Genomic DNA, 26,130 nt, shown 5'->3' on the forward strand with positions numbered 1-26,130 from the left:
CAGATTTAGCGATTTAAGCTTCTAGCACTTGCGTGAGAGAAGCATGATTTTAACAACAGAAGTAAAGTAACAACAAAGTAACAAAATATAAGGAGAGCTATTTTCTTGGTTCTGGGAAAGTTCGCACGTGAGGAGATTTTGACAATTCGCACTGTGGGGACCTAGAAAAGAAGAGAAAGAGGAAGCGAAGAAGCGACCCACTACGCACGTCTTTTTCTACTTCTTCAGATTCTATGTCGCCATTAAAGCGATCGTAGTTCATTCTACTATGCAATGAGTATTTATTGCCGTGTGCCACAGGATTGGCTATGTCGTGCCATAACATATGGTGCCGAAACCCGGGATCTGCGGCTAATCGGCGACACGGACGGCAGCATCGACAAGATCGATTTCTCCGAGGAATAATCGTCGGTGTTTGGTAAGCCTCGTCGGTGGCCGCGCCCAGCTACATCAACGAGTGGACGCAAGCCCAAGGTTTCCTGCGAGTACACTGCAGCAATGGATCGTTTGAAGCAGAAGAGATCATCGGCACGAGCTCAGAATACCAAGATAATCAACGAGGCGACAGCTATTTTGGAAAGCGACAGCGTAGATAGAGCGACCATCATCGCATTGAAGGAGCGGCTGACATCCAGCAATGAAAAGCTGAAGAAGATATCGGACGAAATGGAAGATCACATTCCAACAGAGGAGCTCGCGTCTGAATACGCCGCAGACTACGAAGATCAAGTAGTAGCGACACTTGCACGTCTACAGTGCCGAATCGAGGACATCAACAACGCGCAGAGAGCCGTCGACGCTGGAGATTCAGCAAGTACCGTCCATGCTCCTACGAATGTCGGCAATGCACATATCGGACCCCGCCTACCTCGACTGGAGATCAAGCCGTTTAACGGAAACATACGGGAGTGGACGACCTTCTGGGAGCAGTTCGAAGGTACCGTGCATTCAAATGTGACACTAAGCGAGACGGACAAGTTCCATTACCTTCGGAATTACCTGAGAGGAGAAGCTGCTTGCAGCAATCGCTGGATTTGCGACTACAAGCGCATGCTACGGAAATGCAGTTCGGCTACTAAAAGAGAGATATTGGGATAAACGGCAAATAGAGCAACATCACCTACGAGCCTTGAGAGACATTCGATACGTGAGACTGGCGTCTGACGTACAACAGCTGCGCAATCTATACGACCAAGTCCAGATGAACATGCGTGGTCTCGACGCTCTCGGGGTGCCGACAAGCAGCTTTTCTGCGATGCTATATGACATTCTACTAAAAGCACTGCCGCAAGAGATCGTCATTTCTTTTCACCGCCAGCGCCGAATAAGTGAAGTCATGCTCCGAACATCGGTTGCTACAAACGAAGAAACAGTGTCATCGTGTCAGGAGCTCGAGAGCTTGCTACAGTTTACCCGCATCGAAATCGAAAGTCGAGAGCGATCAGGGACACAAGAATCGTCAGAACGCACTTACAACCGCAAGCATATTCCATCGGCATCTGTGCTGCATACCGCGCATACGGGAAAGCCGAAATATGGTGAGTGCTTCTTCTGCAAATCCATGAGACATGAAACGGAGGTTTGCGACAGTTCTCTAAGGCTCGAAGAGAAGAAAGATAGACTAGGCAGAAACATGAGGTGCTATAAATGCACTATACCGGGACACCTAGCAAGAGATTGTCGAAGACGCATACAGTGCATTTCTTGTAATAAAAGGCACGCAACAACTATGTGCAACCCAAACGCCAATGAAAAGAGTACGAAGAAATTGAACACAACGACAGCATGTGTTAAAGAAACGCAGTCAGATCAGAGCGAAAGATCAACTGCCGTAACGAGCTGCCAACTTGACGAAGGTGTGCATGTTCAAACCTTTCGTTCTTGGGTGGGAAGAGAAAATAAGGCTTGCTACATAAGAGGAATCTTAGACAGCGGCAGCCAGCGTTCATTTATAAAGGAAGAACTCGCTACACGTTTGCAGCTGAAAGTAATCGGAGAAACGAAGCTGGCAATCAATACGTTTGCGTCTGAAGCACCTTCCCAACCACGACGAATTAAAATAGTCGAAGTGCACGTGAGAAGTCAGTTTGGGGACAAAGAACAGGTAATCGAAGCTATCACGATACCAGTGATCTGTCAAGATGTCGCAGTGACGAATACTGACTGTTCCTTTAGCAAGAACCTTCGTGAACTGAAGATGGCATTAGCGGACGAGCTTACCATTCCTATGACGCAAGCCGAGCCTGGAATAAGTCTGCTTATTGGATCAGACCAAATATGGAAGATAATAACCGGTGAAGTCATCAGAAGCCAAGAAATTGAAGGACTAGTGGCTATTAACACTATATTGGGTTGGACACTACAAGGACCTGTGAAGAAAAGGAGCTTTGTTCAAAGCACATCCAGGGTGATGGTATGTGTATTAAGAACAGATATACGTTCACAATCGGAGATTAATGATGATCTGCAGTCCTTTTGGACTTTGGATGTTATGGGCATCTCCCCAGAGGAAGAACAGCTAACTTCTTCAACCACGTTGTCCAGGTTCCTAGAGAATATTGTCAAGAAGAATCGACGGTACGAAGTTGCAGTGCCGTGCAAAAAACCTGACAGAATTAATTGAAGACAACTACCTCGTCGCACGTAACCGCCTTCAGAGCCTTGTACGACGACTATCAACCAAAAAAGCCTGCTGGAACGGTACGACCATGCCATTCGACAGTACGCTGACTCGGGACACACGGAAGTAGTCTCCAAAAGGAAACCCAATGAGGAGCGCACATATTACATGCCTCACCGAGAAGTTATCCGTGAGGACTCTCTCACTACGAAGCTGATAGTGGTATTTGATGCCTCTTCGCATGCAAGAGACCAAAAATCGCTGAATGATTGCCTACAAACCGGGCCGAACTTGAATCCTCAGCTGCTACAAGTCCTCATGCGATTTCGCTGGTACAAAGTACCAATGACTGCAGACATAGAAAAACATTTCTGCAGGTTGGTGTTAGACCACAAGACAGAGATCTCTTCAGGTTCTTGTGGTTTGCTGAGAAGCCGACGTTACCATTCAGGGAAGACGACATACAAGTCTGGCGAATGACAAGAGTACCTTCGGATCGACGTCAAGTTCCTTCATGCTTACAGCGACCATTCAACATCCCCTCAAAACAGGTGTAGACAACGAGCAGCACGGAGTGGCCCAACTACTTGCAAAGTCATTCTATGTAGATGATTTGCTGATCGGGGCGAATAACTTACAAGCAGCTGTAGAACTTTACGCCACCACAAAGACAATAATCAATGACGCTGGAATGCCACTCAGAAAATGGACAACAAGTTTTCAAGAGCTGCAGGACATATTCGACTCAAACGAACCAGCTATACCTAACAGCAGCGGACAAACGTCATCCAAAACAAAAGTCCTCGGAATGACATGGAACATGGAGACCGACAGTCTTACTTACAGCTCTCAAAATATTTTGTCATTTCTGGAGAAGGCTCAAGATACAAAGCGCTTTCTTCTGCAAACAGTGTCGAGAATTTATGACCCACTGGGACTAGTTGCTCCTTTCGTGGTAAGAGGAAAGATGTTATTTCAGCAGCTGTGGGTCCGTAAAGTCGACTGGGATGAATAGCTGCCAGATGATATAGCACGGCAGTGGATGAGCTGGCGAAGTGATTTGGTTCACCTTCCCAAGGTCAATGTTCCCCGACGTTTGACGTCAGAGGAAGCTGATATTCGTGACATTCAAATACACGTCTTTGTGGGCTCAAGCACGACAGCTTATGGAGCGTGCGCATATGTTCGCGCTGAGCTAGCTAACGGCGACATCAGCACAAGTCTCATTGCTGCGAAATCTAGAATCGCCCCATTGAAGCCTCTCTCTTTACCACGCCTCGAGCTAATGGGAGCGCTAATAGGCAGCAGATTGCTAAAATATATAGAAGAAGCATATACTCCTCGTTTTGACAGACCACTTTCTTTTATGTGGACAGACTCTACAATTGTCCTGAATTGGATTCAAGCAGATTCATGCAAGCAAGAAGTCTTCGTTAAAAACCGCATCGCTGAAATCAAAGCAATGACTCAAATACGGGATTGCAGCTGGAAGCATTGCCCAGGTGACGAAAATCCTGCGGATTTGCTAACAAGGGGTGAATCGCTGGACGCCTTGATACAAAAGAACGTTTGGTGGCAAGGACCGAGTTGGCTGCGGCTGAGCCCTTCTGAATGGCCACTCAGGAAGCTTTTAGCTGCTGAATAGGATCAGGAAGCAATCAACTCGACACATATAGCCCTTCAAATAGGTGACAAATCGCATGAGCGGAGAGCGCCAATCTTTGACGTAACAAGACACAGTTCTCTCATCAAACTGCTGAGAGTCACGGCGTGGGTACGGCGCTTCATACACAACGCTAATAAATGTTGCCCGAGGTATGGATGTCTGAAGACAGAGGAAATATTGGCAGCTGAGCGTTACTGGATACACCAAGTTCAAAGTGAAGTCTTTGGTGATGAAATGTTTGCGCTTCTTAAGAAGCAGGTTCGATCTAAAAGTTCAAAGGTGAATGACTTGCGACCGTTTCTAGATGAAGAAAACCTGCTTCGAATTGGTGGAAGGCTACAAAACCTCAATGAAAGCCTTGGTACAAAAACCCATTGGTGCTACCTGGTGGTCATTACTTCACGTTTCTTGAAGTTCGAGATTCCCATGTTCGCACAATGCATGGAGGCATAACCGCCATGCTAAACCACCTGAGAGAGCGCGTCTGGGTTATAAGAGCTCGCCGAACAGTGAAGACGGTGATTAACCGTTGTGCGTTATGTGCTCGCTATAGAGCAAAGGCAAGCTCGCCGCCACAAGCTCCACTTCCGACCTGCAGGATTGAAAGATCCAAGGCATTCGACACTACAGGAGTGGATTTCGCAGGACCAGTCTTTGCCAAAAAAGCTGGACAATGTGACCAAAAAATGTACATTGTAATTTTTACTTGTGCATCAACGCGGGCGATACACTTGGAGTTGGTGAGCGACATGACTGCGAAAGGCTTCCTGCTAGCATTCCGAAGATTTATTGCTAGGAGAGGATTGCCCAGCGTCATTTACTCAGACAACGCTCGATCATTCAAAAAAGCGTCCAAGAAACTCAGGGAGGTAATGGACCGAATCAAAGAGACCGACTTCCAGTCGTTCATCACGACACAGCGGATTAAATGGAAATTCATCGTAGATGCGGCGCCGTGGTGGGGTGGTTGGTGGGAAAGACTGATTAGATCAGTGAAGACGTCTCTACGAAAAGTCCTCGGACGAAACCGCCTTTTTGCTGAAGAACTCGGTACGCTACTTGCCGAGGTCGAGGCTGTGGTTAATTCCCGACCGCTTACTTACGCCTGCCTCGAAGCTGGTGAGCCATCCGCGATTACACCAGCACATTTTCTTAAAGGCCAACAATTTACCACTTTGCCGGATGGTGATTCAACAGAAGATTCAGTGAACCACAGCGGTGCGAAGGAATATTCACTGCGTTTACAACACCGCCAAAGTTTTTTGGATCATTTTTCGAGACGTTGGAAGCACGAGTATATTCTCACTCTACCATCCGCACACCGTTCTTCTGGATCTTCTTCCCGCAACCTAGCAGTTGGAGACATCGTGATTGTGGACACACCCAACAAAGCGAAGCTTATATGGCCTCTGGCAAAAGTGGAAGAAGTTTACCTCGGCAATGCGGAATTGTTCGCGCTTGCCTGTTACGCCTGAGTAGCGGAAAAGTTTTGAAAAGACCCGCGCAGAAGATATACTACCTGGGGATCGGCGCTACCACAACTGAGGCCCCGGAAGATGTTGGGACCTAGAAAAGAAGAGAAAGAGGAAGCGGAGAAGCGACCCACTACGCACGTGTTTTTCTTCTTCTTCAGATTCTATGTCGCCATTAAAGCGATCGTAGTTCATTCTACTACGCATTGAGTATTTATTGCCGTGTGCCACAAGATTGGCTATGTCGTGCCATAACACGCACAGTATTGTAATATACGATCCGCATCAAAATCTGACCCATATAGGCTGCTGCTCGATCTAACTTTGCAGTCTGAGAAGTACAGTGAAGTGTGGAGGAATTTGTTCGCAAGAATGGTTCAACGGCTATTATAGCGACTTTTATCAGTGAGCCGCCACTTTTGTGGAAGCGATTCGCAGATTATTTGCTTAGATGGCGACAGTCGCCATACAAGCTATATTATGCTATCACAGAGCAATCGTCATGTGGTGTAAGGCTAAGAAGGCAATCGTGCTGCGAACAATAGCACCAGCAGGAAACGGTTAAGGACACTAATATTACCTGTTTTTCTTTGCAGATGGGTTACAGTAAAGAAGACGCAGATTGGCAAGAATCGACGAGAACCAGTCCAAAAGATCAGTTATTTGCCGTTTACGTTGCCATTCTTCGCGTGTACGGCTTGGAACACTCTGGTGCTGTCAGTCTCGCTACCAATATCAGCCAACTCGAGGCAGAACGTGAGAAATTTAGCTTCTCTTTTAGAAGCCCTGATAACGTAATAGCGGGACAAATAATTCGGAGATCACTGAGATCATACCGTTCTTAAATTTGGAAAAGGGATCGAGGGCGTACGTTCGCAATGCAGTTTGTATGTTGAAGTGGTTGCTGAAATAATGCGCAGGCCAAACTGAATGCGCTTGTACGTGTCCCGGTCGCGATGCCAGGACCACGAGTTCCAGCATAAAGGACGAAACGCACTCCGTTAGATGGTCGCTTTGCTTTTGTGCGTTCGCATATTTGCGGCGTGCGCTGGCCGTACGCTACCAACACGCCCACTCTTGTTATCCCCCACGCGCAGCGCCAGTACACTGCGAACACGCCCCCTCATGTCTTGTGCTTTTTTTCTCGGCAACCTGCGTTATTTCGGAAATTGGTCACGTGCCAGCGCTCAAGAAAGGAAGACGTTTTCTTTTCGCTCCCACTGAGGCGAGTGCACTGCACATTGGTAACCGGGATGATTGGAACTAAGCAGCAGCCATGTCCGATCCAGAAGTGACTCCAAACTCACCCGCAATCAACGCCCCACAAAGAGCCCAGGCTGTGGTTTGCACAATTCAAGGTGTGCTTTAAGGTTCGCGGCATGAGATCGCAGGAGCCGAAAAACATTCACGCGCTTATCGAACGGCCACCAAACATCGCTGACGCCATAGACGATAAGATCACGCCCATTCCATCGGAGAACTAAGTAGCACCGTCCTCGAGGGACTCGGGGCGTCCGAGCAGGGCAGTTTTCCAGAACTCTTGCTTCATGAAGATCGTGGTGATCAGCACCGATCGTAACTGCTTCGCCGAATGCGTCAACTGCTGGGTCAACAAGCGCGAGAACAGCGTCAACAGCCATTGCTTCGGAAGTTCTTTCTCCGGCGATTGCCACAACTAACAGAGATGATACTCGCCTGCTCTGACGACACGGATGTCGAACGTTTGACCCAACTCGCCGATCTCATGGCCGCCTGCCCCGCGCCCTCACAAAAAAACAGGAACGTCCGAACATGCAGACCGTGTTGGGTGCAGCTACCGAATACGTCACCCCGTCGTTCGACTACAACAACCACGTCCGGTCTGCGCGCCATCATTTCGTCATCCCCATACTCGAAGCGGGGAGCGCCGTAGCCACTAAAGCGAAGCACGTCAGACCACCTGGTGGTATCATCATCTCACTAGCTGCACCTAACTATGCTCGCGGAAGCAAAACGCACCATCTATACGCTAACGGCGCAGCGTGACACCAGACCCTCATCAAGCCGCTTCTTGTTCGTTGTCGACTACATAACCGGCACACGCCTCCTCGCCAATTCCGGAGCCAATATGCATTCCCTCTTTGATAGCCGAACATTGCCAACGCGGCAAGTTCATTTCTAGTTTAAAGGCAGTCAATAGCACTGATATTGTATAATATGGAGCTAAGCCAACGACGATAGATAGCTGACTCGGGGTCATGTTCAGATGGCCCTTCCTTGAGTCCGACGTCAGTTTTACACTCCTCGCAGCTGATTTTCTCAGCCACTTCGAAGTCGACGGCAGTATTCGCGACAGTCTTCTCAAGGACAACATCACTTCACTTCGCTCGGTGATATTGAAGTAGGGCCTGTCCTCTCCGTTATTTGCACTTTCATCACCCAGAGTCAATGTTCCAAAATGTTTTGGCGGAATTCCCTGCAGTCACTAAATTTCTGAACACGCACCTGCAAATCAATCACACAGAACTGCCAATCAAGCACGAGCACATTTTTCTTGCCGGCCCACGCGTCGCCGCTAGACAATGGCGACTCACTGGACAAGGAGCAAAGTCGACCGCCGTGAGTTAGGCCACATGATCCATTTGAACAAAAAATCACACTGTCTCCCGCTAAATGGGACCATGAGGCGATGCGAAGCAGTGTTTCGGCATGTCGAGCCCGCGTTTCTGAGGGGGAGTGGGAAGGGAGAGGGCAAGTGGAGAAGGAAAAGGGGAGAGCGGGAAGAGGAGCGGAGAGGGTTTGCGCATGCGTGGTAAGGGTGGTCACGCCGCACACCACCAACACCATCACCACCGGTTTGAACTCCGCCATAAGATGCTTCGCATCTAAAAAGCATAGCGCAATAGGAATGACGTCCATGAAAACCCCTATCCGCCTTGCTCAATTAGTCCGCATGTAGTAAGGGTCTTAAAAACACGGCACAAACGTTCCAGCCTTTTATAAGTGAAGCGACCCGTTGACTGCCATTTGTCTTTGTATACTTGGATGTCATCTTAAGTGCCAGCGAAACAACGGTGGGAGCCTGAAAATCGTCTGCGTATCTGCGACATCTCGGTGACCAAAATCAAGCAGCCAACGCACTCTTCTTTATCGATATCGTTCTCGTGTCTCTCCAATTCAACGCACTAGCTACCGCCCAGCTGTATGATCCAGAGCTTCCTGAAGTGCGGGAGATTTATTTTCACCTGTGCTCGTACATATACCGCTACCACACGCAGCGACTATGGTGACACACCTCAGGAATCTCCAAGATCATTCGTCCGTGTCCAGTTTTGGCTCCATCTTTACGACTGCCTTTACGGCCTCAGCCACGAGGAATCCGTGCGACAAAAAGGTGTACGACAGATGGCTTCATGCGATCAGGAGTGGACGCGGTCCTTCGACGCTGGGCGCAAACGTGCCGAACATGTCTCAGCCAGAGTGACTCGATCGCCACACGCATACAGTACCCCAGCCATTTCAGCTGCCAGACTGTCACCTGGATCACGTTCACTCGGTTTCCGTAGGACCTGTTCCTCCTTCGAGAAGTTACAAGTATCTGGTTGGCCTGAGGTTACTCCGACTCTTGACATCTCCGCAAAAACCGTCACATCGGTGTTTTCGGCCACGACTGACTCTGACCGACCATTCCGAAGCAGCCTGTTTTCTGCGCGAGCAAGGTTTCTTGGAACGTTGCTACAATGCACCACACAGTGAGCAATGAAACAGTGGGTCGTCTACGCCATCAAATGATGGCATGTTTGACGACCAAGTTGAATAATGCGCACCGGGTGGAATTGACCACCGGGTGGAGAAGCTCCTCCTCGTTTTCCTGGGCCTTTGTAGCGCGGTAAAAGAAAGTATTGCATTCAGTGCAGCAGAAATGCTATACGGCTCTACAATCCACCTTCGAGGAGGCTGATTTTGGCGAGCAGCCATGCCCTACGCCAGTACCTTCACAACGCGTGGAATAACAACATTCCTGGCTGGAGCATCTGCAGCCTACTGCGCAACACATCAGCCGCGGCTAAGCAGTGTTTTCCTTTCCAGGGATGAATCTGGCAAACTATGCGTTCGCGCAACAGAAGACAGTGGAAGCGCTGTTCACTCCTGCGGAGGGCGGGCGTTTCGCCTGTTGCAGCAGTCGAAGCTGTGACTATTCGTCTTTGCGACAAACAACATATTGTTTCTCGTGATCGCATGGAACCGACTTGACCACCTGAAATCTACTCGTACATTGGTTCGTCCCTTGTTTTTGTTTGTTTTTAGATGCGACTCAGCTATTTGACTCACGTGTGTAGCGCCGTACGTTACGTGCGTCCCTACGAATGCGCCGCAACGCGTTCCCCTCGCCGTAGGTGTTGGAGCGTTACCAAGTAGGTCACGCCACAGCTTTGCGTTGACGTCACTCTCTCCTCGCACGCTTCCCTCGCAGGTGCGCGCTGACGTCTCTCTCTCCCTCACCCGCAGCATGCTCGCCGTAGCGCCCGCAGCTGCCGGCTGCTCCGCCCGCTCGCAACACCTCTGAACGTGTCACTTTTCTCTCGCTTCACCCGTGGTAGTCAAGGAGAAGCGCGCGCCTGCTGCGGTCCAGCGCCCGTGTCTCGACTCTGGAGAAACAACGACTACGAAGTCTTGCCAAACGCTTTAATGAAACTTACACAAAACCCAACCCGCCCCCCGTGTCTTTGCGTTTCAAACAAACGTTTACTCGAGTAAGCGCTACACCGAGTTTCGCTCCAAACCGTTCTTCCAGCACCCGCGTCGACGCCCGTTTCAACCAGGTCAACGCCGTGCGCACCGCTGCTGCTTCGCATCCCATCAGGGTTTCCTTCGGGGAGATGGTCCATGTTTTTTTCTTTTCTTTCCCGTGACTTGCTCCGCTGCCTAGGGGGAGCGAGGTGAATTGTGGTGGTCGCCGATTGCGGGGCTTGTACTTCCAGACCACAGGACGCAACGCATTCCGTTAGACGCCCCCCTCGCTCGCGTATTTCTGTGTATTTGTGCGCCGGCGGCGCGCGCAGGCCGTACGCTGTCAACGCGCCCCTCCGGTTACCTTACCTATGATTTTTTGGGGGGGGGAGGGGAAGGGAGAGACACAGAAGTCTTGTGCTAAATTTGACGAAGAGCACACGTGCAGGTTGGGGCTGGTAGGGTGCGCAATATTATTGATCGCTGTTAGACGATCAACATGCATTCTTAGAAAATAATAACGGTTCGTTGATTCAGACCCTTAAGCTATGTTTTCTCTCAGAATAGTTAGGCTGCGAAGTGGCTTTTAATCACCACTAGCATTATTTATTCCATTAAGCGTGCAGAATAAAGCCAAGTAGTGGTAGCCAAGTAGGTACTCAGCGAGAATTCCTGAAAGAAAAATTCGGCAGATCGCCCGCCTTGTGGAAATCGGTTTCATGCGAAGCAGTCAGCGAGTCGTTCTGTGCTCCATTTTCTTGCTTTGAGCCAAGCGTTACGAAGTGGATCGATGTGTTTTTGTAAGTGTAGTAGTTGTGTGCACATCGTAGGCTTACCAGGTACGTTGACAACGCTGGCGCTTAGAAGGTAACTTACGGTGTGATATAATGCCGGCACTCACGTCAGAGCACCTACGTCAGTTTTATCGAAACGAAGCGCACTTTACGGTACGATGATGTGAATACCATACGTAACTTTCATTAGAAGGTCCATAAACTGCTTTTCCGAACCACTTTATAGACCTCACGTGGCTCTGTGGTAGAATACCTAACTTTCGCGGAGATTGCTTGTGTTCGATTCCTGCTGAGATTCTAATTTTTATTCTGTCCGTTCGTCGGGTCAACGCTGCCGATGTCGGTTTCTCTTAACGCTCTCGCATTTAAATTGCCAATGTCTGTTCTTACCGTTCCTGAGTAGACATAAGCTGTCAATCATCAGTGGCGCGTACCGGTATACCGCGGCCCGTGGTAAATGAGTATGTGCCACATGTGTCTGGAGGAAAGGGTTTGACGATGTTCGCTACCACATTTTCACGTCGTTCATGTCATGACTGCACAGTTATATTCGTGAAATCCTCTTACCCTCCCGTGCCAATTTTTGTCGACACCGTGTTAAGAAGGTGATTACAAGAACACCCGGACGTAGGCGGCTCGATAGATAGATAGATAGATAGATAGATAGATAGATAGATAGATAGATAGATAGATAGATAGATAGATAGATAGATAGATAGATAGATAGATAGATAGATAGATAGATAGATAGATAGATAGATAGATAGATAGATAGATAGATAGATAGATAGATAGATAGACGGACGGACGGACGGACGGATGGATGGATGGAAACGCTCAAAGTGCCTTCGGTTCGCTAACAAATGCTTCCCATTTAGATATACCTCTCGTAGAAGGCTTACGCGTGGAAATCAGTCAGAACTAGGTACTAATATCACACGGTTGCCCATGAAAGCATGCAAAATAACGCAGATATTATACGAAGATGCGTAAATATAGCGCTTGTCTGCTTATCTATCGAAAGTACGACGCATATCTCCTCTCTGTAAAAACGGCTGTTTTGCTCATCGTAGTTGACAACATTGTTCTCAACAAAACCATGGCCAACTCTACGTCTGTGTTTGGACCAATTCGAGGCTTGGGGCAAAGAACAGGGCCGTACATCACAGAAGGTACGTGCAAATGTTGAGTTTTTATGCTCTACGCACAATTGAAACTTTCGCCACAGTGGGTGCACGCGATCTAGAAACGCGCCCTGTAAAATTGGCAGATCCCACGCATTGCGGGAATCGGTTTCATGCGAAGCAGTCAGCGGTTACCTCTGTGCTGTATTTTGTGGCTTTGTGCAAAGCGTTACGAGGTGAATCGACGTGTTTTTGAAATTAAGCGTAGTAGTTGTGTGCACATCGTGGGCTTACCAGGCACGTCGACAACGCTGGCGTTTAAAAGGTAACTTATGGTGCTACGTAACGTCAGCCCTCACGTTAGAGTACATACGGTAGTATTATCGAAACTAAGTGCACTTTATGGTGCAATCATGTGAATATCATACATAACTTTCGTTAATGCATTGCTCTGTGGTCGAGCAATGCTTCAATATAGCTTGCTGAATCATAGGTATACAAATGTAATGACTTCTATTCTATAAATGTAATTACACTGCTATAAAAGCGGAGCCAGCACTGGAACCACAGATGTTAATCTAATATGACGCTTTATCGTAGGCGTACATATGCAGCGTTTATTGCTTTCTTGTAAAACTAGTTAGCCAGCACCGCAACTACAACTGACGTTGCACCCTCATTACGCCTGCATAGGCCGTTTTTCCGAACCAGTTTATAGACCTGGCATGGCTCTGTTGTCCAATACCTGATTGCCACGCAGAATGCTCCGGTTCCATTCCTGCTGGGATCCTAATTTTTGTTCTTGCTATTCGTCGAGTCAACGCTGCCGATGTCGGTTTTTCTTAACGCTCTCGCACTTAAAATACCGATGTATCTTCTCGCCGTTCCTGGGTAGATATAAACTGTCAATCTGCTGTGGCGCATACCCGTACACCGCGACCCGTGGTAAACGGGCATGTGCCACACGTGTCTGGAGGAAAGGGTTTGACGACGTACGCAACAGGATTTTCACATTATTCATGCCATGACCCGACAGTCATATTCGTCAAGTCTTACCCTCCCATGCCAATTTTGGTCAACACCAAGTTAAGGAGGCCATAATGTGAGCACCCAGACGTAGGCGGCTAGATAGATAGATAGATAGATAGATAGATAGATAGATAGATAGATAGATAGATAGATAGATAGATAGATAGATAGATAGATAGATAGATAGATAGATAGATAGATAGATAGATAGATAGATAGATAGATAGATAGATAGATAGAAACGCTGAAAGTGCCAAAGGTTCGCTAAGAAATGCCTCGCATTTATTAACAGTTACATAAAACTCGGAAATAGTTGGGCATTATTACAATACTCTTAGAGAACCATCAGACTGTTACAGGAGATGCTACAAGGAGCGGTCCCTGATTCATTTACGGTCGATGCAGTCATCGCCCTTGCCATAGGGATGCGAATTTGTCACGCATATCCTTGCAACTCAAACTTTATGACCTAGCTTGCAATCCACGCGAATCTCGCTGAACGTTGAGAAATAAATTTCTTTAGCAGGAAAACGTTTTACTACTAATGCTTGCGCATTTTCTTTGCTCATGTACTAGTGCTTTAGGTAACCCAGAACAGCTGCTACACTTTGCGCTTCCGTTGGCACTGTTTCCAGATGAATGGGCCTCTGCTTTCATCAAACACACCAACAACATCTACGATGGCGACGACGCCATTCTGTATAAAGAGGCACTACTCGACGTTCTCGTGGAACTGTTCGAGTCTGTGGACGCGGGAGGTATTAGCTCTCTGATTGCTTGGAGCGTGTTTCGTCAGCTGTTGGGATACACGGAGCCGAGGATATTATTTTCCGCCGGTAGAGCGAGCACGGTTTGCTACCTTGTTGTCGAAAAAGTGATGAAGCTCGCATTCGCGTCCCGGTACCTGCACTTCGGTAAGTCTGCCCCTTTTTTATTTTTATGTATTTCTCATACTGCGTAGTTGCGATGAAGATATGAACTCGAATAGCAGGAACTAAAACCACATTCACGCAACACCAAATTGGTATATATAAGGAAGGTTCCTGCTTGAACCTGTTTTAGAGAAAATCGCTAGAGCGAAAGGTAAGAAGGAACACATGGCTCATCCATCCGTCTTAGGAATTGGCATAACACGAATGTAAACCGTGTCTACACAGAAGTAGTTGATTGTGTTTTGTACATTGATGTAAGATAGCTTGCACACTGTTTAGTGGTGTTTGGCAGCTATAGCACTGTTTGACGTGGATGCGCCCACGTTGACGCGCAGTGGCACATCTCCATCGTGACGACTAACGCCCATCATAATTATTTAACCGTTGTGGCAACGCAAATTGTTAACATATATGCGGGCACAGCATATCATGAATCCCGCGCAAAGATGGCACCAACAAGCGCGTAATAAACACTGGTACTCGATATGCACTTTTTCAAAGTGTCGTTAACTGAGGAGACACGGCGCGATGTACATTCTAGAGTAATAGGGTAACCTACGCCTGAGCTGATGCATATACTACCACACTGCGCTTAAGCAAAACGGGAGCTTGAGCTGCGAACGCGCGAACGCGTTCCACATCCCGCTGCCCTCTGTCTCGCTCCACCAAGGCACGACGATCGCCCGTCGACACCGCTGCCTTTCTGCGACGCTTATTGCAACGATTTTATTAGTAGGTGCTATGACACTCGAAGCAGCGGGTGGCGGAGAAGCATCGTTGGTGCATGTGGAAGCTGCACTACTCCGACAACGAGCCGCCACACGCGAATACGTAGCGAAAGGCAAAGAACGTAACTGCGTCTATAGCGCGACTTTTCGATGCAAGCGCGGCCAGCGCTCTTCGCTGGCGTCGAGACGTTGTAGCTGCATTGTCGCCAAAACACTTTCTATTGGCACTCGTTAGTGTCATGACACAGTAATTCACTTCAGAGCCCACAGACAGTGGCACCTCCCCGCCCCGCCTAGACCCGCGAACAGATAGCACCGTGTGAGAGAGAATATGTGAGAGATATAAGGCGAGTTTGTGGAGCCTCGTGCATGTGCGTCCGTGGCGTAATCGGTAGAGCGCCGGGAGCCCCCCATCGACGATTGAGAGGTCGTGGGTTCGGTTCCCGATGGCGAAACTTTTTCTTCCAGTTTTTTTTCTTTCTCATCCATTGGTGTGCCTTTTACCAGCGTCACATCCGTGACGAAAATACATTGTTGAAGTCCTGGTGGACCCCGGCATAAAACACTTTCGCGTTAAAAACAACAGGTATCGTCTAATGTTTACCAGCAATATCATCAGGCCCCGCCACGGTGGTCTAGTGGTTATGGCGCTCGACTGCTGACCCGAAGGTCGCGGGATCGAATCCCGGCCATGGCGGCTGCATTTTCGATGGGGCGAAAATGTTTGAGGCCCGTGTACTTAGATGTCGGTGCACGTTAAAGAACCCTGGGTGGTCGAAATTTCCCGAGCCCTCCACTACGGCGTCTCTCATAATCATATCGTGGTTTTGGGACGTCAAACCGCAGATATCGTCATCATCAAAATGTAAGCATTCTCAAGACAAACCACTGAGTGAGAAAAAGTCACGCTGCCAATGAACAAATGGTCGTTCAGTGACAGCTGCTTGCTTTTTCGAAAGAAGATGGTCACAAACACATTCTGGCTCCTGCCGGCTATTCCACTATTCCCTATATATCCATTTTATTCAACCCAGAGCTTGTTGCAGATATATATCGTTTAGTTGAACAGGTCCTATGTGTGTTTTGTATCATTCGGAAAAGATGATACAGCATTGTCGCAAGCATGGCCTCGTGAGTGGCTATTGTCATTACCACGTGACTAGGGCGTAGGTGTTTCCGACTACTAGAACTAGCACAGATGCGCCGAATGCTCAGTCAGCTGCCCACTAGTGATGCTTGTTCTGTTTGCTAGCGTTCGATCTCTGCCCCATCAAAAATTCTGCATTCTGTTATCTTTCTAACTGAGTTGCTGCCAGAGCCATCCAACCACCACTCCAGCACCTGACCCCCCCATAGGCTTTTCGCTCGACGAAAGACGGCCTGCGCGTTTCCTTTTTCTTAGCTAAGCGTCCGTCAGCTGCGCAAGCGAGCTTTCCGTCGAGCATCGAATATAAGAGGTACGGGCCGATGTTCTATCGATTTGGACTTCATACGGAAGCTCTCGGCGGCGCCGACGGCGCAGGCGATGGAAAAAGGGCGCGCCGAGGGTGTACAAACACTTGCAATATTGCACGGGTTAGCATTGCAGACACAGAGAATGAAATGTCCTAACAACATTTTGGCGTCATAGCATCATCCCCGTAATCGGCAACCTGTTTCGCACAAGCTTGCATGGCTGTGGTGTTCAGCTGAATTATCTAAGGCCTGGGTCGAGGACCTGAGCGTTTTTTGAAGGCTTCTAAGAATAGACAACAGGGTAGATGCGAGGAAGGTGAACGGGGCAACAAGTATTCAACTCGCTTAGCTTACGAAGGCGTAAGATGAGCTGGCCCACCTATCCAGACAGCCATAGTAGACGCATACAATCTTGCATGTTCCTTAATTCGATGGCACAATTTTTTTGCTTTGGTGAGAATTCATCTATACCTACCCGCGAGGCGCTGTACATACGTCGAGGTAGCATCTTCGCGATTCTTGCAATATTGTTTTCTCTGTGTTCCTTCCTTTAGCCCGCATTTACGGCTTATAGATGTGCATTTCATGATTGTCTTGTCGTTCGTTGCGTGTTCGTCCCATACAGCTGATTTATTACGTCTTACGTGATATTTATCCTACATCATGAATAAGGAATTATAAAGATTGCGCAAATACTGTTAAAAGTGCGGAAATCGGATGACATGTCTTCGTAATGACTGCCATAAGCGAAATAAACCACGATTTCATCTACATGCAGCGCAAATTAGCTACGCTCGGCAGAGTGCGCAAGGGAAGCAAATACACATGCAGAGTGTGTCCTGTTTGCGCTACCTGTGGTCCCAAGTACATGTAAGACAACTGGACACTGAACAAATTCTGTACTCGAAGTGGTTTATATTCTTCTTCTGTTACTTCCTTCAAAATATCGCGGTTTTCTGCAGCTTTAATTTGTTGAAAACAGTTGCGAACTTGGAGCACGTTTTTCAAAATGGCGAACGATCATTTTTCGACGGCATCAGTCATTCAGCTGTGCGGTAGAGTTTTAAATGTTAACGAGCAGACTATATCCAAGAAGTATGCTTATTCGGCCCCAGGGTACTAAGCTAATGAGAAGTGAAACTAAGCTTTGCCCGATGATGTGCCTGGGTGCGCATATTATTTTCCCTCTTCTGGCGTCGCATGATCCTGTATAAATGTGCGAAATATTCTTGCTGCCGTATATACTGCATAAGCCGGTTCCCTTTTAGATTTAAATCTTTGAGTTAACGTGGATCAATGTGCATCACATAATGTTCGGTTATTAAAAATTAACATTTTGTTTTTATCCATGGAAACCAGTGATGAACCGAGAATCGGTGAAGACTGCCACGTCAATGGTGCAAAAACTTCGCGAGGCCTTTCGGACGGCTTTTAGCACGTCAAGTTGGGTCACAGGCGTTGTGCGTGAAGTTGCAATCAAGAAGCTCGAGAACATGCAGCACTACGTGGGAAGCCCTGGCCAACGACTGGACCCTGCCAAGATTGATAATTATTACGGTGAGCAGATACCGCAAAATAATTACTCTATAAACCACGTGAAGAAACCCAGGAAACGCGTTACAAGCCTCGTTTTTACATTGGGGTGCCGTATTATCGATCTCTTGCGTGAAAGGTATATTTTCCGCTGAGAGAGCACTGTTCGGTTTTCGACCCTCAGGGTACTACAGAAACTGATTTAGGTAGTGCTTACAGCCCAATAACCACAGGGACCATATCACCAATTTAGTTGAGTACAGTTGAATTTATTCGGTGGTATATGTGCTTCTGTGTCATACACCGCGGTCTTAAAGAAGACAGGAGAGGACTCAGTGAACTGAAACGCAAAATATTGTAAAGCTATCTGCTGTCCCCAATAATGTCCCAAAACCGCGGAGAAGAAATTCTTTGAACGCATCTTAAAGTTACGACAAGCTATACAATAAAGTGTGCAGTCACAATTCGCTGTTACAATTTTTGCAAATCTGCAATCCCAATCCGAACTTCTAGAGAAACATACGGAAAAGGGGGGAGATATACGTGAACAGAAAATACAAACGAATCAATGTCTCACGTGGCAGGTGGGAGAAACATAATTGCAAATGTCGATAACGCAACCTTCTTGGGATCAAATCAGATTATTTCGTAAGGCTACAAAGATTACACATGTATATGATTGGTACATGTGTCACTTGTCCCGTTAATCGGGTTGGCGATCGCCGGGCGGATTCTAAGGGCTGGCGTCACGGCCCTCCGAAAACGCACCACGAAAGCGCGGACAGTTTAGGGTTGGTCCTTTGGTGCGCCAGCGAACGTCAGTTGTGGTCCAAAGACCGAGTTAGAGCCGAGAGTCGATAACACAAACGAAAACGAAAGATATTCTCGGTTAAGGCAATACAAATATCACAAACACATGCACACTAGTGATGCAGAACTATCGATGGTACTATCGATACTATCGATAGCTGAGTCACTATCGAACTATCGATGGTAAAAGATACTATCGATAGCGCTATCGATAGTAAGTACTATCGATAGTTTAAAATCAACAGCGCGAACTCATTGCAGAATAAACATGGTTTCCCGCGCGCGTGGTACATAGTAGAGCCGGAGGAGCAGGCTGAAGAGCAAGAAAGTTGACATGCTTGTGTTCTTCACCAGAGTGCTTCGCTGACACATGATCATAAAGTCAAACTATTCAGCTGTAGCGGAAAGAAGCTGTTACATGGGGTGGAACTGCGCGGCTTCAGTTTTATATTGCATTTTATGATTTCAAAGTAAAAAAAAATGATCAAGAACAAAGTTTGGTAATTGTAAGATGTAACTGGTTGCTTTTAAATATGAATTTGTTGATGGACATATGCCGCCATTTTCACTGCGCAAATAATTTCTTTCGCCAAAATTTTGCTCAAATTAAGCGAAGCTGATAGTACGCTATCGCGAATATTTTGCCAATTTGGCCAGCCAGCAACAGCATCGTTATTCGCACCATTATGGATAGTTTGTCGCGTGGTTATGACGGTGAAGAATGCTGCAGCAAGACTGGGAAATACGAAGCTCTTTATGTGGTCGAACTTGTGCCCAGAAAATCAAAAGTCAGAATACGAGCGATACACGCTGCGCACTGATAGACTCGAGAACAGTCGCCGGCGGTCGAGTAATCTGATAACCGGTGGAACGCTTCGTCTTTTATACATCAGTCATCAAACTTTCCAGCGTTATCGCTGGTGCTCGCGTAAGCTTTCGAATAAACTTGAATATTCGCTACCGGCGCGTAATCTTCAAATGTCAAACAATCACGAAGATTCTCAAACATTGCGGCGCGGTCTGCGTCAAATGCTGCTAGCAGTCTGTGGGTGAAACCTGAATACATCAAAACAAAGCAATAAACACGCGTGGCACTAACATCGCTAGTAATATTACCGATGGTACTACTGATTCGACTATCGATGGTTTATCGATAGTAGTGCGATCGGTAGTTTGTTTACACTATCGATAGTTTCACAGAAACTATCGATACTATCGATAGTCAATTTACCGATAGTTCTGCATCACTAATGCACACTCGGCTGGTACCAGTTACAACTTCACAATATAACTCAGATAGTGTTTACACAACGGGAGCTAAACAAACAGATCACACGCTACAAATGCATTACAACTATTCAATGACAGTTAAAGTCCTGAATATACAATGGCGTATCCAGTCCACAATACTTGGACGGTAATCGAATGCTTCTCTTCAAGGAAACACTCACGCCAGCTCCAGCGTTGATCGTCGTAGCTCAACCGTCGTCGTGTCTTGTCACGGCTCACACGGCGTCGTCATCCAATTCTTCCAAATTGACGATCGGCCGACCGCACACCATCATAAACACGTCTTCTTTGGCTAACGGAGCCACACTCAGCTTACTTCACCATATCCGGGCCGACTGACTCACTCCTGTCTCCTTCACTTCTTCACTCCACTGTCTTGACTGTCTGACCCGTCGTCGTTTGCACGCTTTTATCCCTTCTCCCCCGGTTTTTAGAAGCGTCGGGAAGGTTCTTCGGCGTGCAGTACAGCCAAGGCTAAGGATAGTTCGAGAATTCTCTCGCCGGTTCTACTCGCGGCGGCGTCGCTCCGTAATGCGTTCCCCCTTCCTTCTAGAAACATCCAGGTTTTGCCGGGCGTTTGATCGCGTTGTCTGCGTCTGGCTCCTGTGGGTGAGGAGGATGCGGCGCGCCGGCGTCTTTTGATGCTTGGTTTTTCGTCTTTCGCGCTTCTTGGGCGCGCGGCTAGCGCCGTTGTCTTGTAGCCGTCTGAAAGCGGCCGCGCGCGCGCTTTATAACACGCTCGTTTGTGACAACGTGTAAAACAAATAGGTAGTTTTCCAATGTTGTAGTTTTTTAAATTGGTAAACTTGCAATTGTTTGCAAATAAAGAACAAGGTTCTGTAAGTAGGCACCTCGCGGGGTCAACTAACAGCCTCAGCAGAATATCAACTCCAAGAGAAGCTGGTCCATTGCAATGATTGGCCTATGAGAAACCAGTCAGTGGTCGTCCAATCGCGATAAGTTATCCCGTTTGAACACTCGGCTCAATAAAAGAGCAGCCAGATACCGTAATAATTGCACCATATGGGCGCGCAATTTCCGTACTAGCTAGTAGACGGAGAACCACCTGACCAATACATGGCCCACTTTGATCACATCCTACAGATGCAGTGCCGGACGTGGACACGAAGAGGTTTTTCAAAGCATATAGAGGAGCACTACAAGCTTCGACCCATCGATCGTGGACAGACCAGAAGAATTGGATCTTCGATGAAACGACTGTGAACGCCTACTATGTACGAGAACTGAATACAGTGGTGATTCCCGCAGGTATTCTCCAGCATCCTTTTTTTAACGTCGACGGTCCTGCTGCCTTGAACTATGGCGGCGCTGGCGTAGTGAGTAGCCCTTGGTGTGTATAAACCTGGATTAAGTAGTGTTTTCGAAAGAGGAAATTCTGTCCATTATAATGGTTCATTTCCTTTCCTCCCAATGCCCTATATACGCGGTATAGATTAGCTACTGTAAATATTCCTCACGTTCAAGTTCCAATTGGGTGCCTGCAAAATGCTCTTGAATTCTTTCTTTATTACAGACAATTGGTCACGAGATAATGCATGGTTACGATGTCGGTGGGAGCATGTACGACGAGAAGAGCATGCAGCGAGAATGGGGAACGCCAGAGTTCATGAAGAAGTATACAGAGAGGACACTCTGCTTGCGGGAGTCGCACAGAGCTGCCGTGAGTGTGTGTTTCTTCACCTGGTTGGCTATCGCGACCACAGCCGACATCAATTGAATGGAAAAGAAAGGCATGTGCGGATGCATGTGGCTGTGATAATATTGAGGGCACACTTATACGTTTATGAAAACACAGGAAAACTCAGCAACATAAGTCAACCTCGTGCTGCAGTTGACCCATGACTACTTAAGATACCTGTCGCTAGAGCGGGACAATTTCGCAGGCGAATTCTATCGACGTACGAACATTACTGGCACACTGGGCTTTGAACGCAGTATTCACTCAATATAAAGTTCTCTCTGTTCGACTCCCGCCATGAACGTCGTCATCGATAGCCGATTGTTTGTGCACAGCAGGATGAAGGCATTTCGCAATCATTTCCAATTTTTCCGACCTTTTGTGAGATGACAGTTTTTTATGCTCGCGCACTTGTTAATTATATCATTCCACATCACTCCCAGCCATCCTGGGCTGCGTTTTTCATTCCTTGCTATAAATTCCTTTGCCTCAACTGATCACTGTATACATGCCCTACGCATTACGAGGCGAAAACAACTCTTCCACTTCCTTACCGAAAGCTATCTGTTGCGATATCCTGTTACCTTGATTTCAGTTGTATGAAGAGTCATTGTATATTTTCGCTGTAGGTGTCGTTGGCGTCAGAGTTAGAGCACTGGACGGGCTCGAAGCCACTCGGAAACGCGGGCCCTAGGCGCCCCTAGAGTGAGCTGTGCTTCCAGTAGCATTTACAGCAAGGCCTGGCTAGGCCTGATTTTGAGGTGGCGAGCTCACGTATGGGCTGTGTTATGCGGCGCACCACAGCCCGGTTTTACATAGGCTGCTAGCGAATAGTTCACAGCTGTTTCTTCTAGACAACCAGCTTCGAAAATTTCAAGTTATGTTAAAAACTACAATTTTTTTTCTTGTTGCTTTAACTATCTTATGCAAGAAGGACGAGGAGTAAGTGGATCCGCTCTTCAGGACATTTCGCGTTTTTTTTCCTCAAAGAGAAAACATAAGTGCAAAACACGTTTCCTTGCTCTCGTATTGCAGCTATTTATTTAATATTCAAGGTGGTCATTTGTAATCCTAACGCAATAAGACATGTGAAATGTTTGTTATTTCTTGTGCGAGGAACAATAAGAAATTTTGAAAGCGGGGAACGCTCGCGAAACTCTGCTCCATTTAAAACTCCTAAGATAGCACGTTCTGTCGTTACGTAGACGCACAATTTCACATTAAAGCTTCACTGCGATGTGAGGGGGCGTTACTTCGTGCACAATGTTTTCAAGTACGCCCGCAGTTGAGTCTTTAATGAGAAAATGACGGCTGCTAGGTCGGCCTGCAATATACTACGGCTCACTTTACGTAAGGTTTACCTCTTTTTCATTGAGTGTTTTTGAGCTTCCTCAGCATCACTGGAATGAAAATGGTTTCCGCTCAAACAGAATGATCAACAGTGCACGTGCGATGACAAACGAGGGTAACCGAAATCTCTCCAATCGACGACATTTTCAAACTGAAACTCCATAATGTTCGGAAGTCATGGCAATATTCTCTGGCTTTCCTAGAGAAGCACTTGCTTTTCAATGCTCGTCGAGTTCGCTGCAAAAACTGAAGAGAAACCTCTAGATTTCTTTTGAGGTCAGCCTGGTTTGCGAATAATTTAAAAAAATATTTAAAAACCCGAGGCCGAATGAGCGAAGATTTTCGTTTTTATGTGATCCTTCCTATGGCTAGTCACTTTTGCCAGTGATTTCTCGAGCGCTACGATTGAATGACTTTTAGGGGCGAAGCTCCTTAAAGCGGCACCCGTTCGTCCCTCGCAGTCGTAGTGCGTAACCAGTCGTAACGCTAGTACCAGATCTTGACCTCCAAGGTGGTGCCGGTGGGAGATTTTTCCTGTGCGTTGTTGAACAATAAAAAAATTCGCAGCGTGCGCGTTAACTAAAAGCCGAATTCTTCTGTCTCTCATTCCCCATTGGCAGCCATTGGCATGTTCCAGTAGGAAACGTTAGTAGAAGTAGAAGTGTAAGTGTTAGCTAAAAGCCGACTTCTTCTGTCTCTCATTCCCATTAGCAGCCATTGTTTACCTCCAAGGTAGTGCCTGGTGAGATTTCTCCTGTGCGTGATTAAACAATAAAAATTTTGTTCAAAACGCCGTTGATTGATGAAATAAACCAACGAAAGACGCCAGATGTTTTCTAAAAGCAAAACGAAAGAACGCCAGATGCTTCTAAAGCAAAACGAAAAGACGCCAGCTGCTTAACGAAAGACGCCAGATTTTTCTAAAGCAATGGTTTTCGAAACAATGAAAATTCACAGCGTACATGTAATATTAAAGTGAGCTGCAAGTCGTCATAACTCATCGAACATTTAGTATAAACGCGCCCGATCTCACGTCGGTGATGATGTACTGGGCAGAATTCACGGAAGATTCACGGTTTACCGATGAACCTCCGCAGCTTCGCCCACTCATCATCATTCACTCCGTGGATATGCTGTGATTTTTTGTTTAGTACGAACGAATTCTAGCGTATGAGCGTTTTGTGAATATGTGCCTTGAGGCGGAATGGCAGTGAGGAATATTATTACTGACCAGTGGCATCCACCGACTGGATGATCATTTATATGTTCTGCTTCTGGATTGGCAGCAAATTGTTCTTGCTAACAGTTTTTTCGTAAGACGCTTTTCGTGACTACGGACGATGTGCTGTGAGCCTAACACTTTGCACGTGGAGATTCGGCGTCTCCGTTATATTTCGTACTTCTATAAAACATTCGCAGGAGGCAAAGAAAGCCCGGCAAGGTGTCCTAAACGACACCGTCGATTCGGAGAACTTGGCCGACTTCGTGGGCACCGCGCTTGCTCACGCGGCCTTCGCTTCCTTACCCTCTGCCGAGCGAAATCTGGCGCTTCCGGGCCTCAACCTGACGGCCGAGCATCTCTTCTTCATTGGCAGCTGCGCTAAGTTGTGCGCGAGGCAGAATGTGAATTCAGAACGCTACGCCGCAAGCCGCTTCCGCTGCAACGTGCCACTCATGAACATGGCCGAGTTTTCAAGCGCGTTCGGATGTGCGCCAGAAAGTCCGATGAACCCGTCTAAGAAGTGCGCCTTTTGGTCGTGACGTCGCCTTGGGCGACTTGCTTTTCTTTTTTCCTTGCTATATGTCTTGGTTATCAGTTTTCGCTATCATGAACATTGAAATTTACCAGCACGAAAGCTCAAAGAATGCCGTGGAATGAACGCCGTCGGCTTTTGCTCATAGGTTACGTAGTATTGATAGTTTTTATGTATACGCGGTTGTAACGTCTGTGCCAACAACCTTCATTGTGTCAACAAGCAGAATCGCTCTTAGAAATAAGTCGCTTAACAACTGACGTGTACTATCTGTTGGTGCATACCACTTGTTCACGCATATTTCCATTGGTCCTGATGAATGTGCTCTTCGAGTACTTAGAAACAATACAAAAATTCATTCTTCCACAGCTTCCATTTACGTTCTGGGAACGATGACGTATGCTAACATTAGTAAGTAATGACATTTTAGTATGTGCTGCAAAAATTTATGGGTTGAACGTTGTGGTCTTCAGAGGGTCATGGGTTATGAGTTCTTCTGCTCTAAACATGTAACGTACCTGATATGGAAGGAGGAGGAGGAGGAGGTTGCAAGTTGCAAGCGGATATAGCCGTGCGGGATATGCAGGCAATTACCACGCCCTGTTTCCTCCTCAGAAGGTATGCTGTAAACATTATCATTATTTTTAAAGCGAAACGCGGGCGGGCTAGGGGAGATGAACCACATTCATTTGTGAGTGGTCTTTGAGCGTACGGTCTCCTGTACTACCAGAATAGATTAATATGACGTGTCACACTAATGCGTTTGAAGCCGGCAATGACGTTGTTTAGTAACCATACTCGCTTTCCTCAGTCGCGGCCTGGCAACATAAACAAAGGGTCTCGGCGTCAGTTTTGTTTCTTAGTAGATGACCTTTTTTATGATAGTAACTGATTTCTGCTCACAGGTTCGATTCCCACTAGAACCGAAGATTTGCATCTATGCTGACTTTTCGCTCACAACAACGAAGCCGACGCCGACAGTGGTATTTCACCTAAAGGGACTCTTTAACGCTACCGCGTTAAAAATCAAGGTTTTTCGTTGCAAACAACCGCGATTGATGCAATTAATAAAAATGATTCTTCCGAGCCGGAATGTGTGGAGAACCATTTACCGTGCTCCACATCCTGATCCAGTGCAATGAAATAGACGCTATCAGGAAAAAG

The 26,130-nt window shown here is 47.2% G+C and overlaps 1 protein-coding gene across 1 annotated transcript; it reads left to right on the top strand.

The window, feature by feature from the left end:
- The first annotated feature begins 498 nt into the window (after window positions 1–498).
- Window positions 499–24,973, top strand: LOC119391417 (neprilysin-1). Its single transcript, XM_037659099.1, has 7 exons — window positions 499–937; window positions 12,336–12,434; window positions 14,051–14,173; window positions 17,890–18,087; window positions 21,268–21,398; window positions 21,698–21,844; window positions 24,632–24,973. The coding sequence occupies exons 1-7, from the start codon at window positions 499–501 to the stop codon at window positions 24,971–24,973; spliced, it is 1,479 nt and encodes a 492-aa protein (XP_037515027.1).
- The last annotated feature ends 1,157 nt before the right edge of the window (window positions 24,974–26,130 follow it).

The sequence above is a fragment of the Rhipicephalus sanguineus genome, chromosome 4, assembly GCF_013339695.2.
Source record: "Rhipicephalus sanguineus isolate Rsan-2018 chromosome 4, BIME_Rsan_1.4, whole genome shotgun sequence".
Taxonomy (NCBI): Eukaryota; Metazoa; Arthropoda; class Arachnida; order Ixodida; family Ixodidae; genus Rhipicephalus; species Rhipicephalus sanguineus.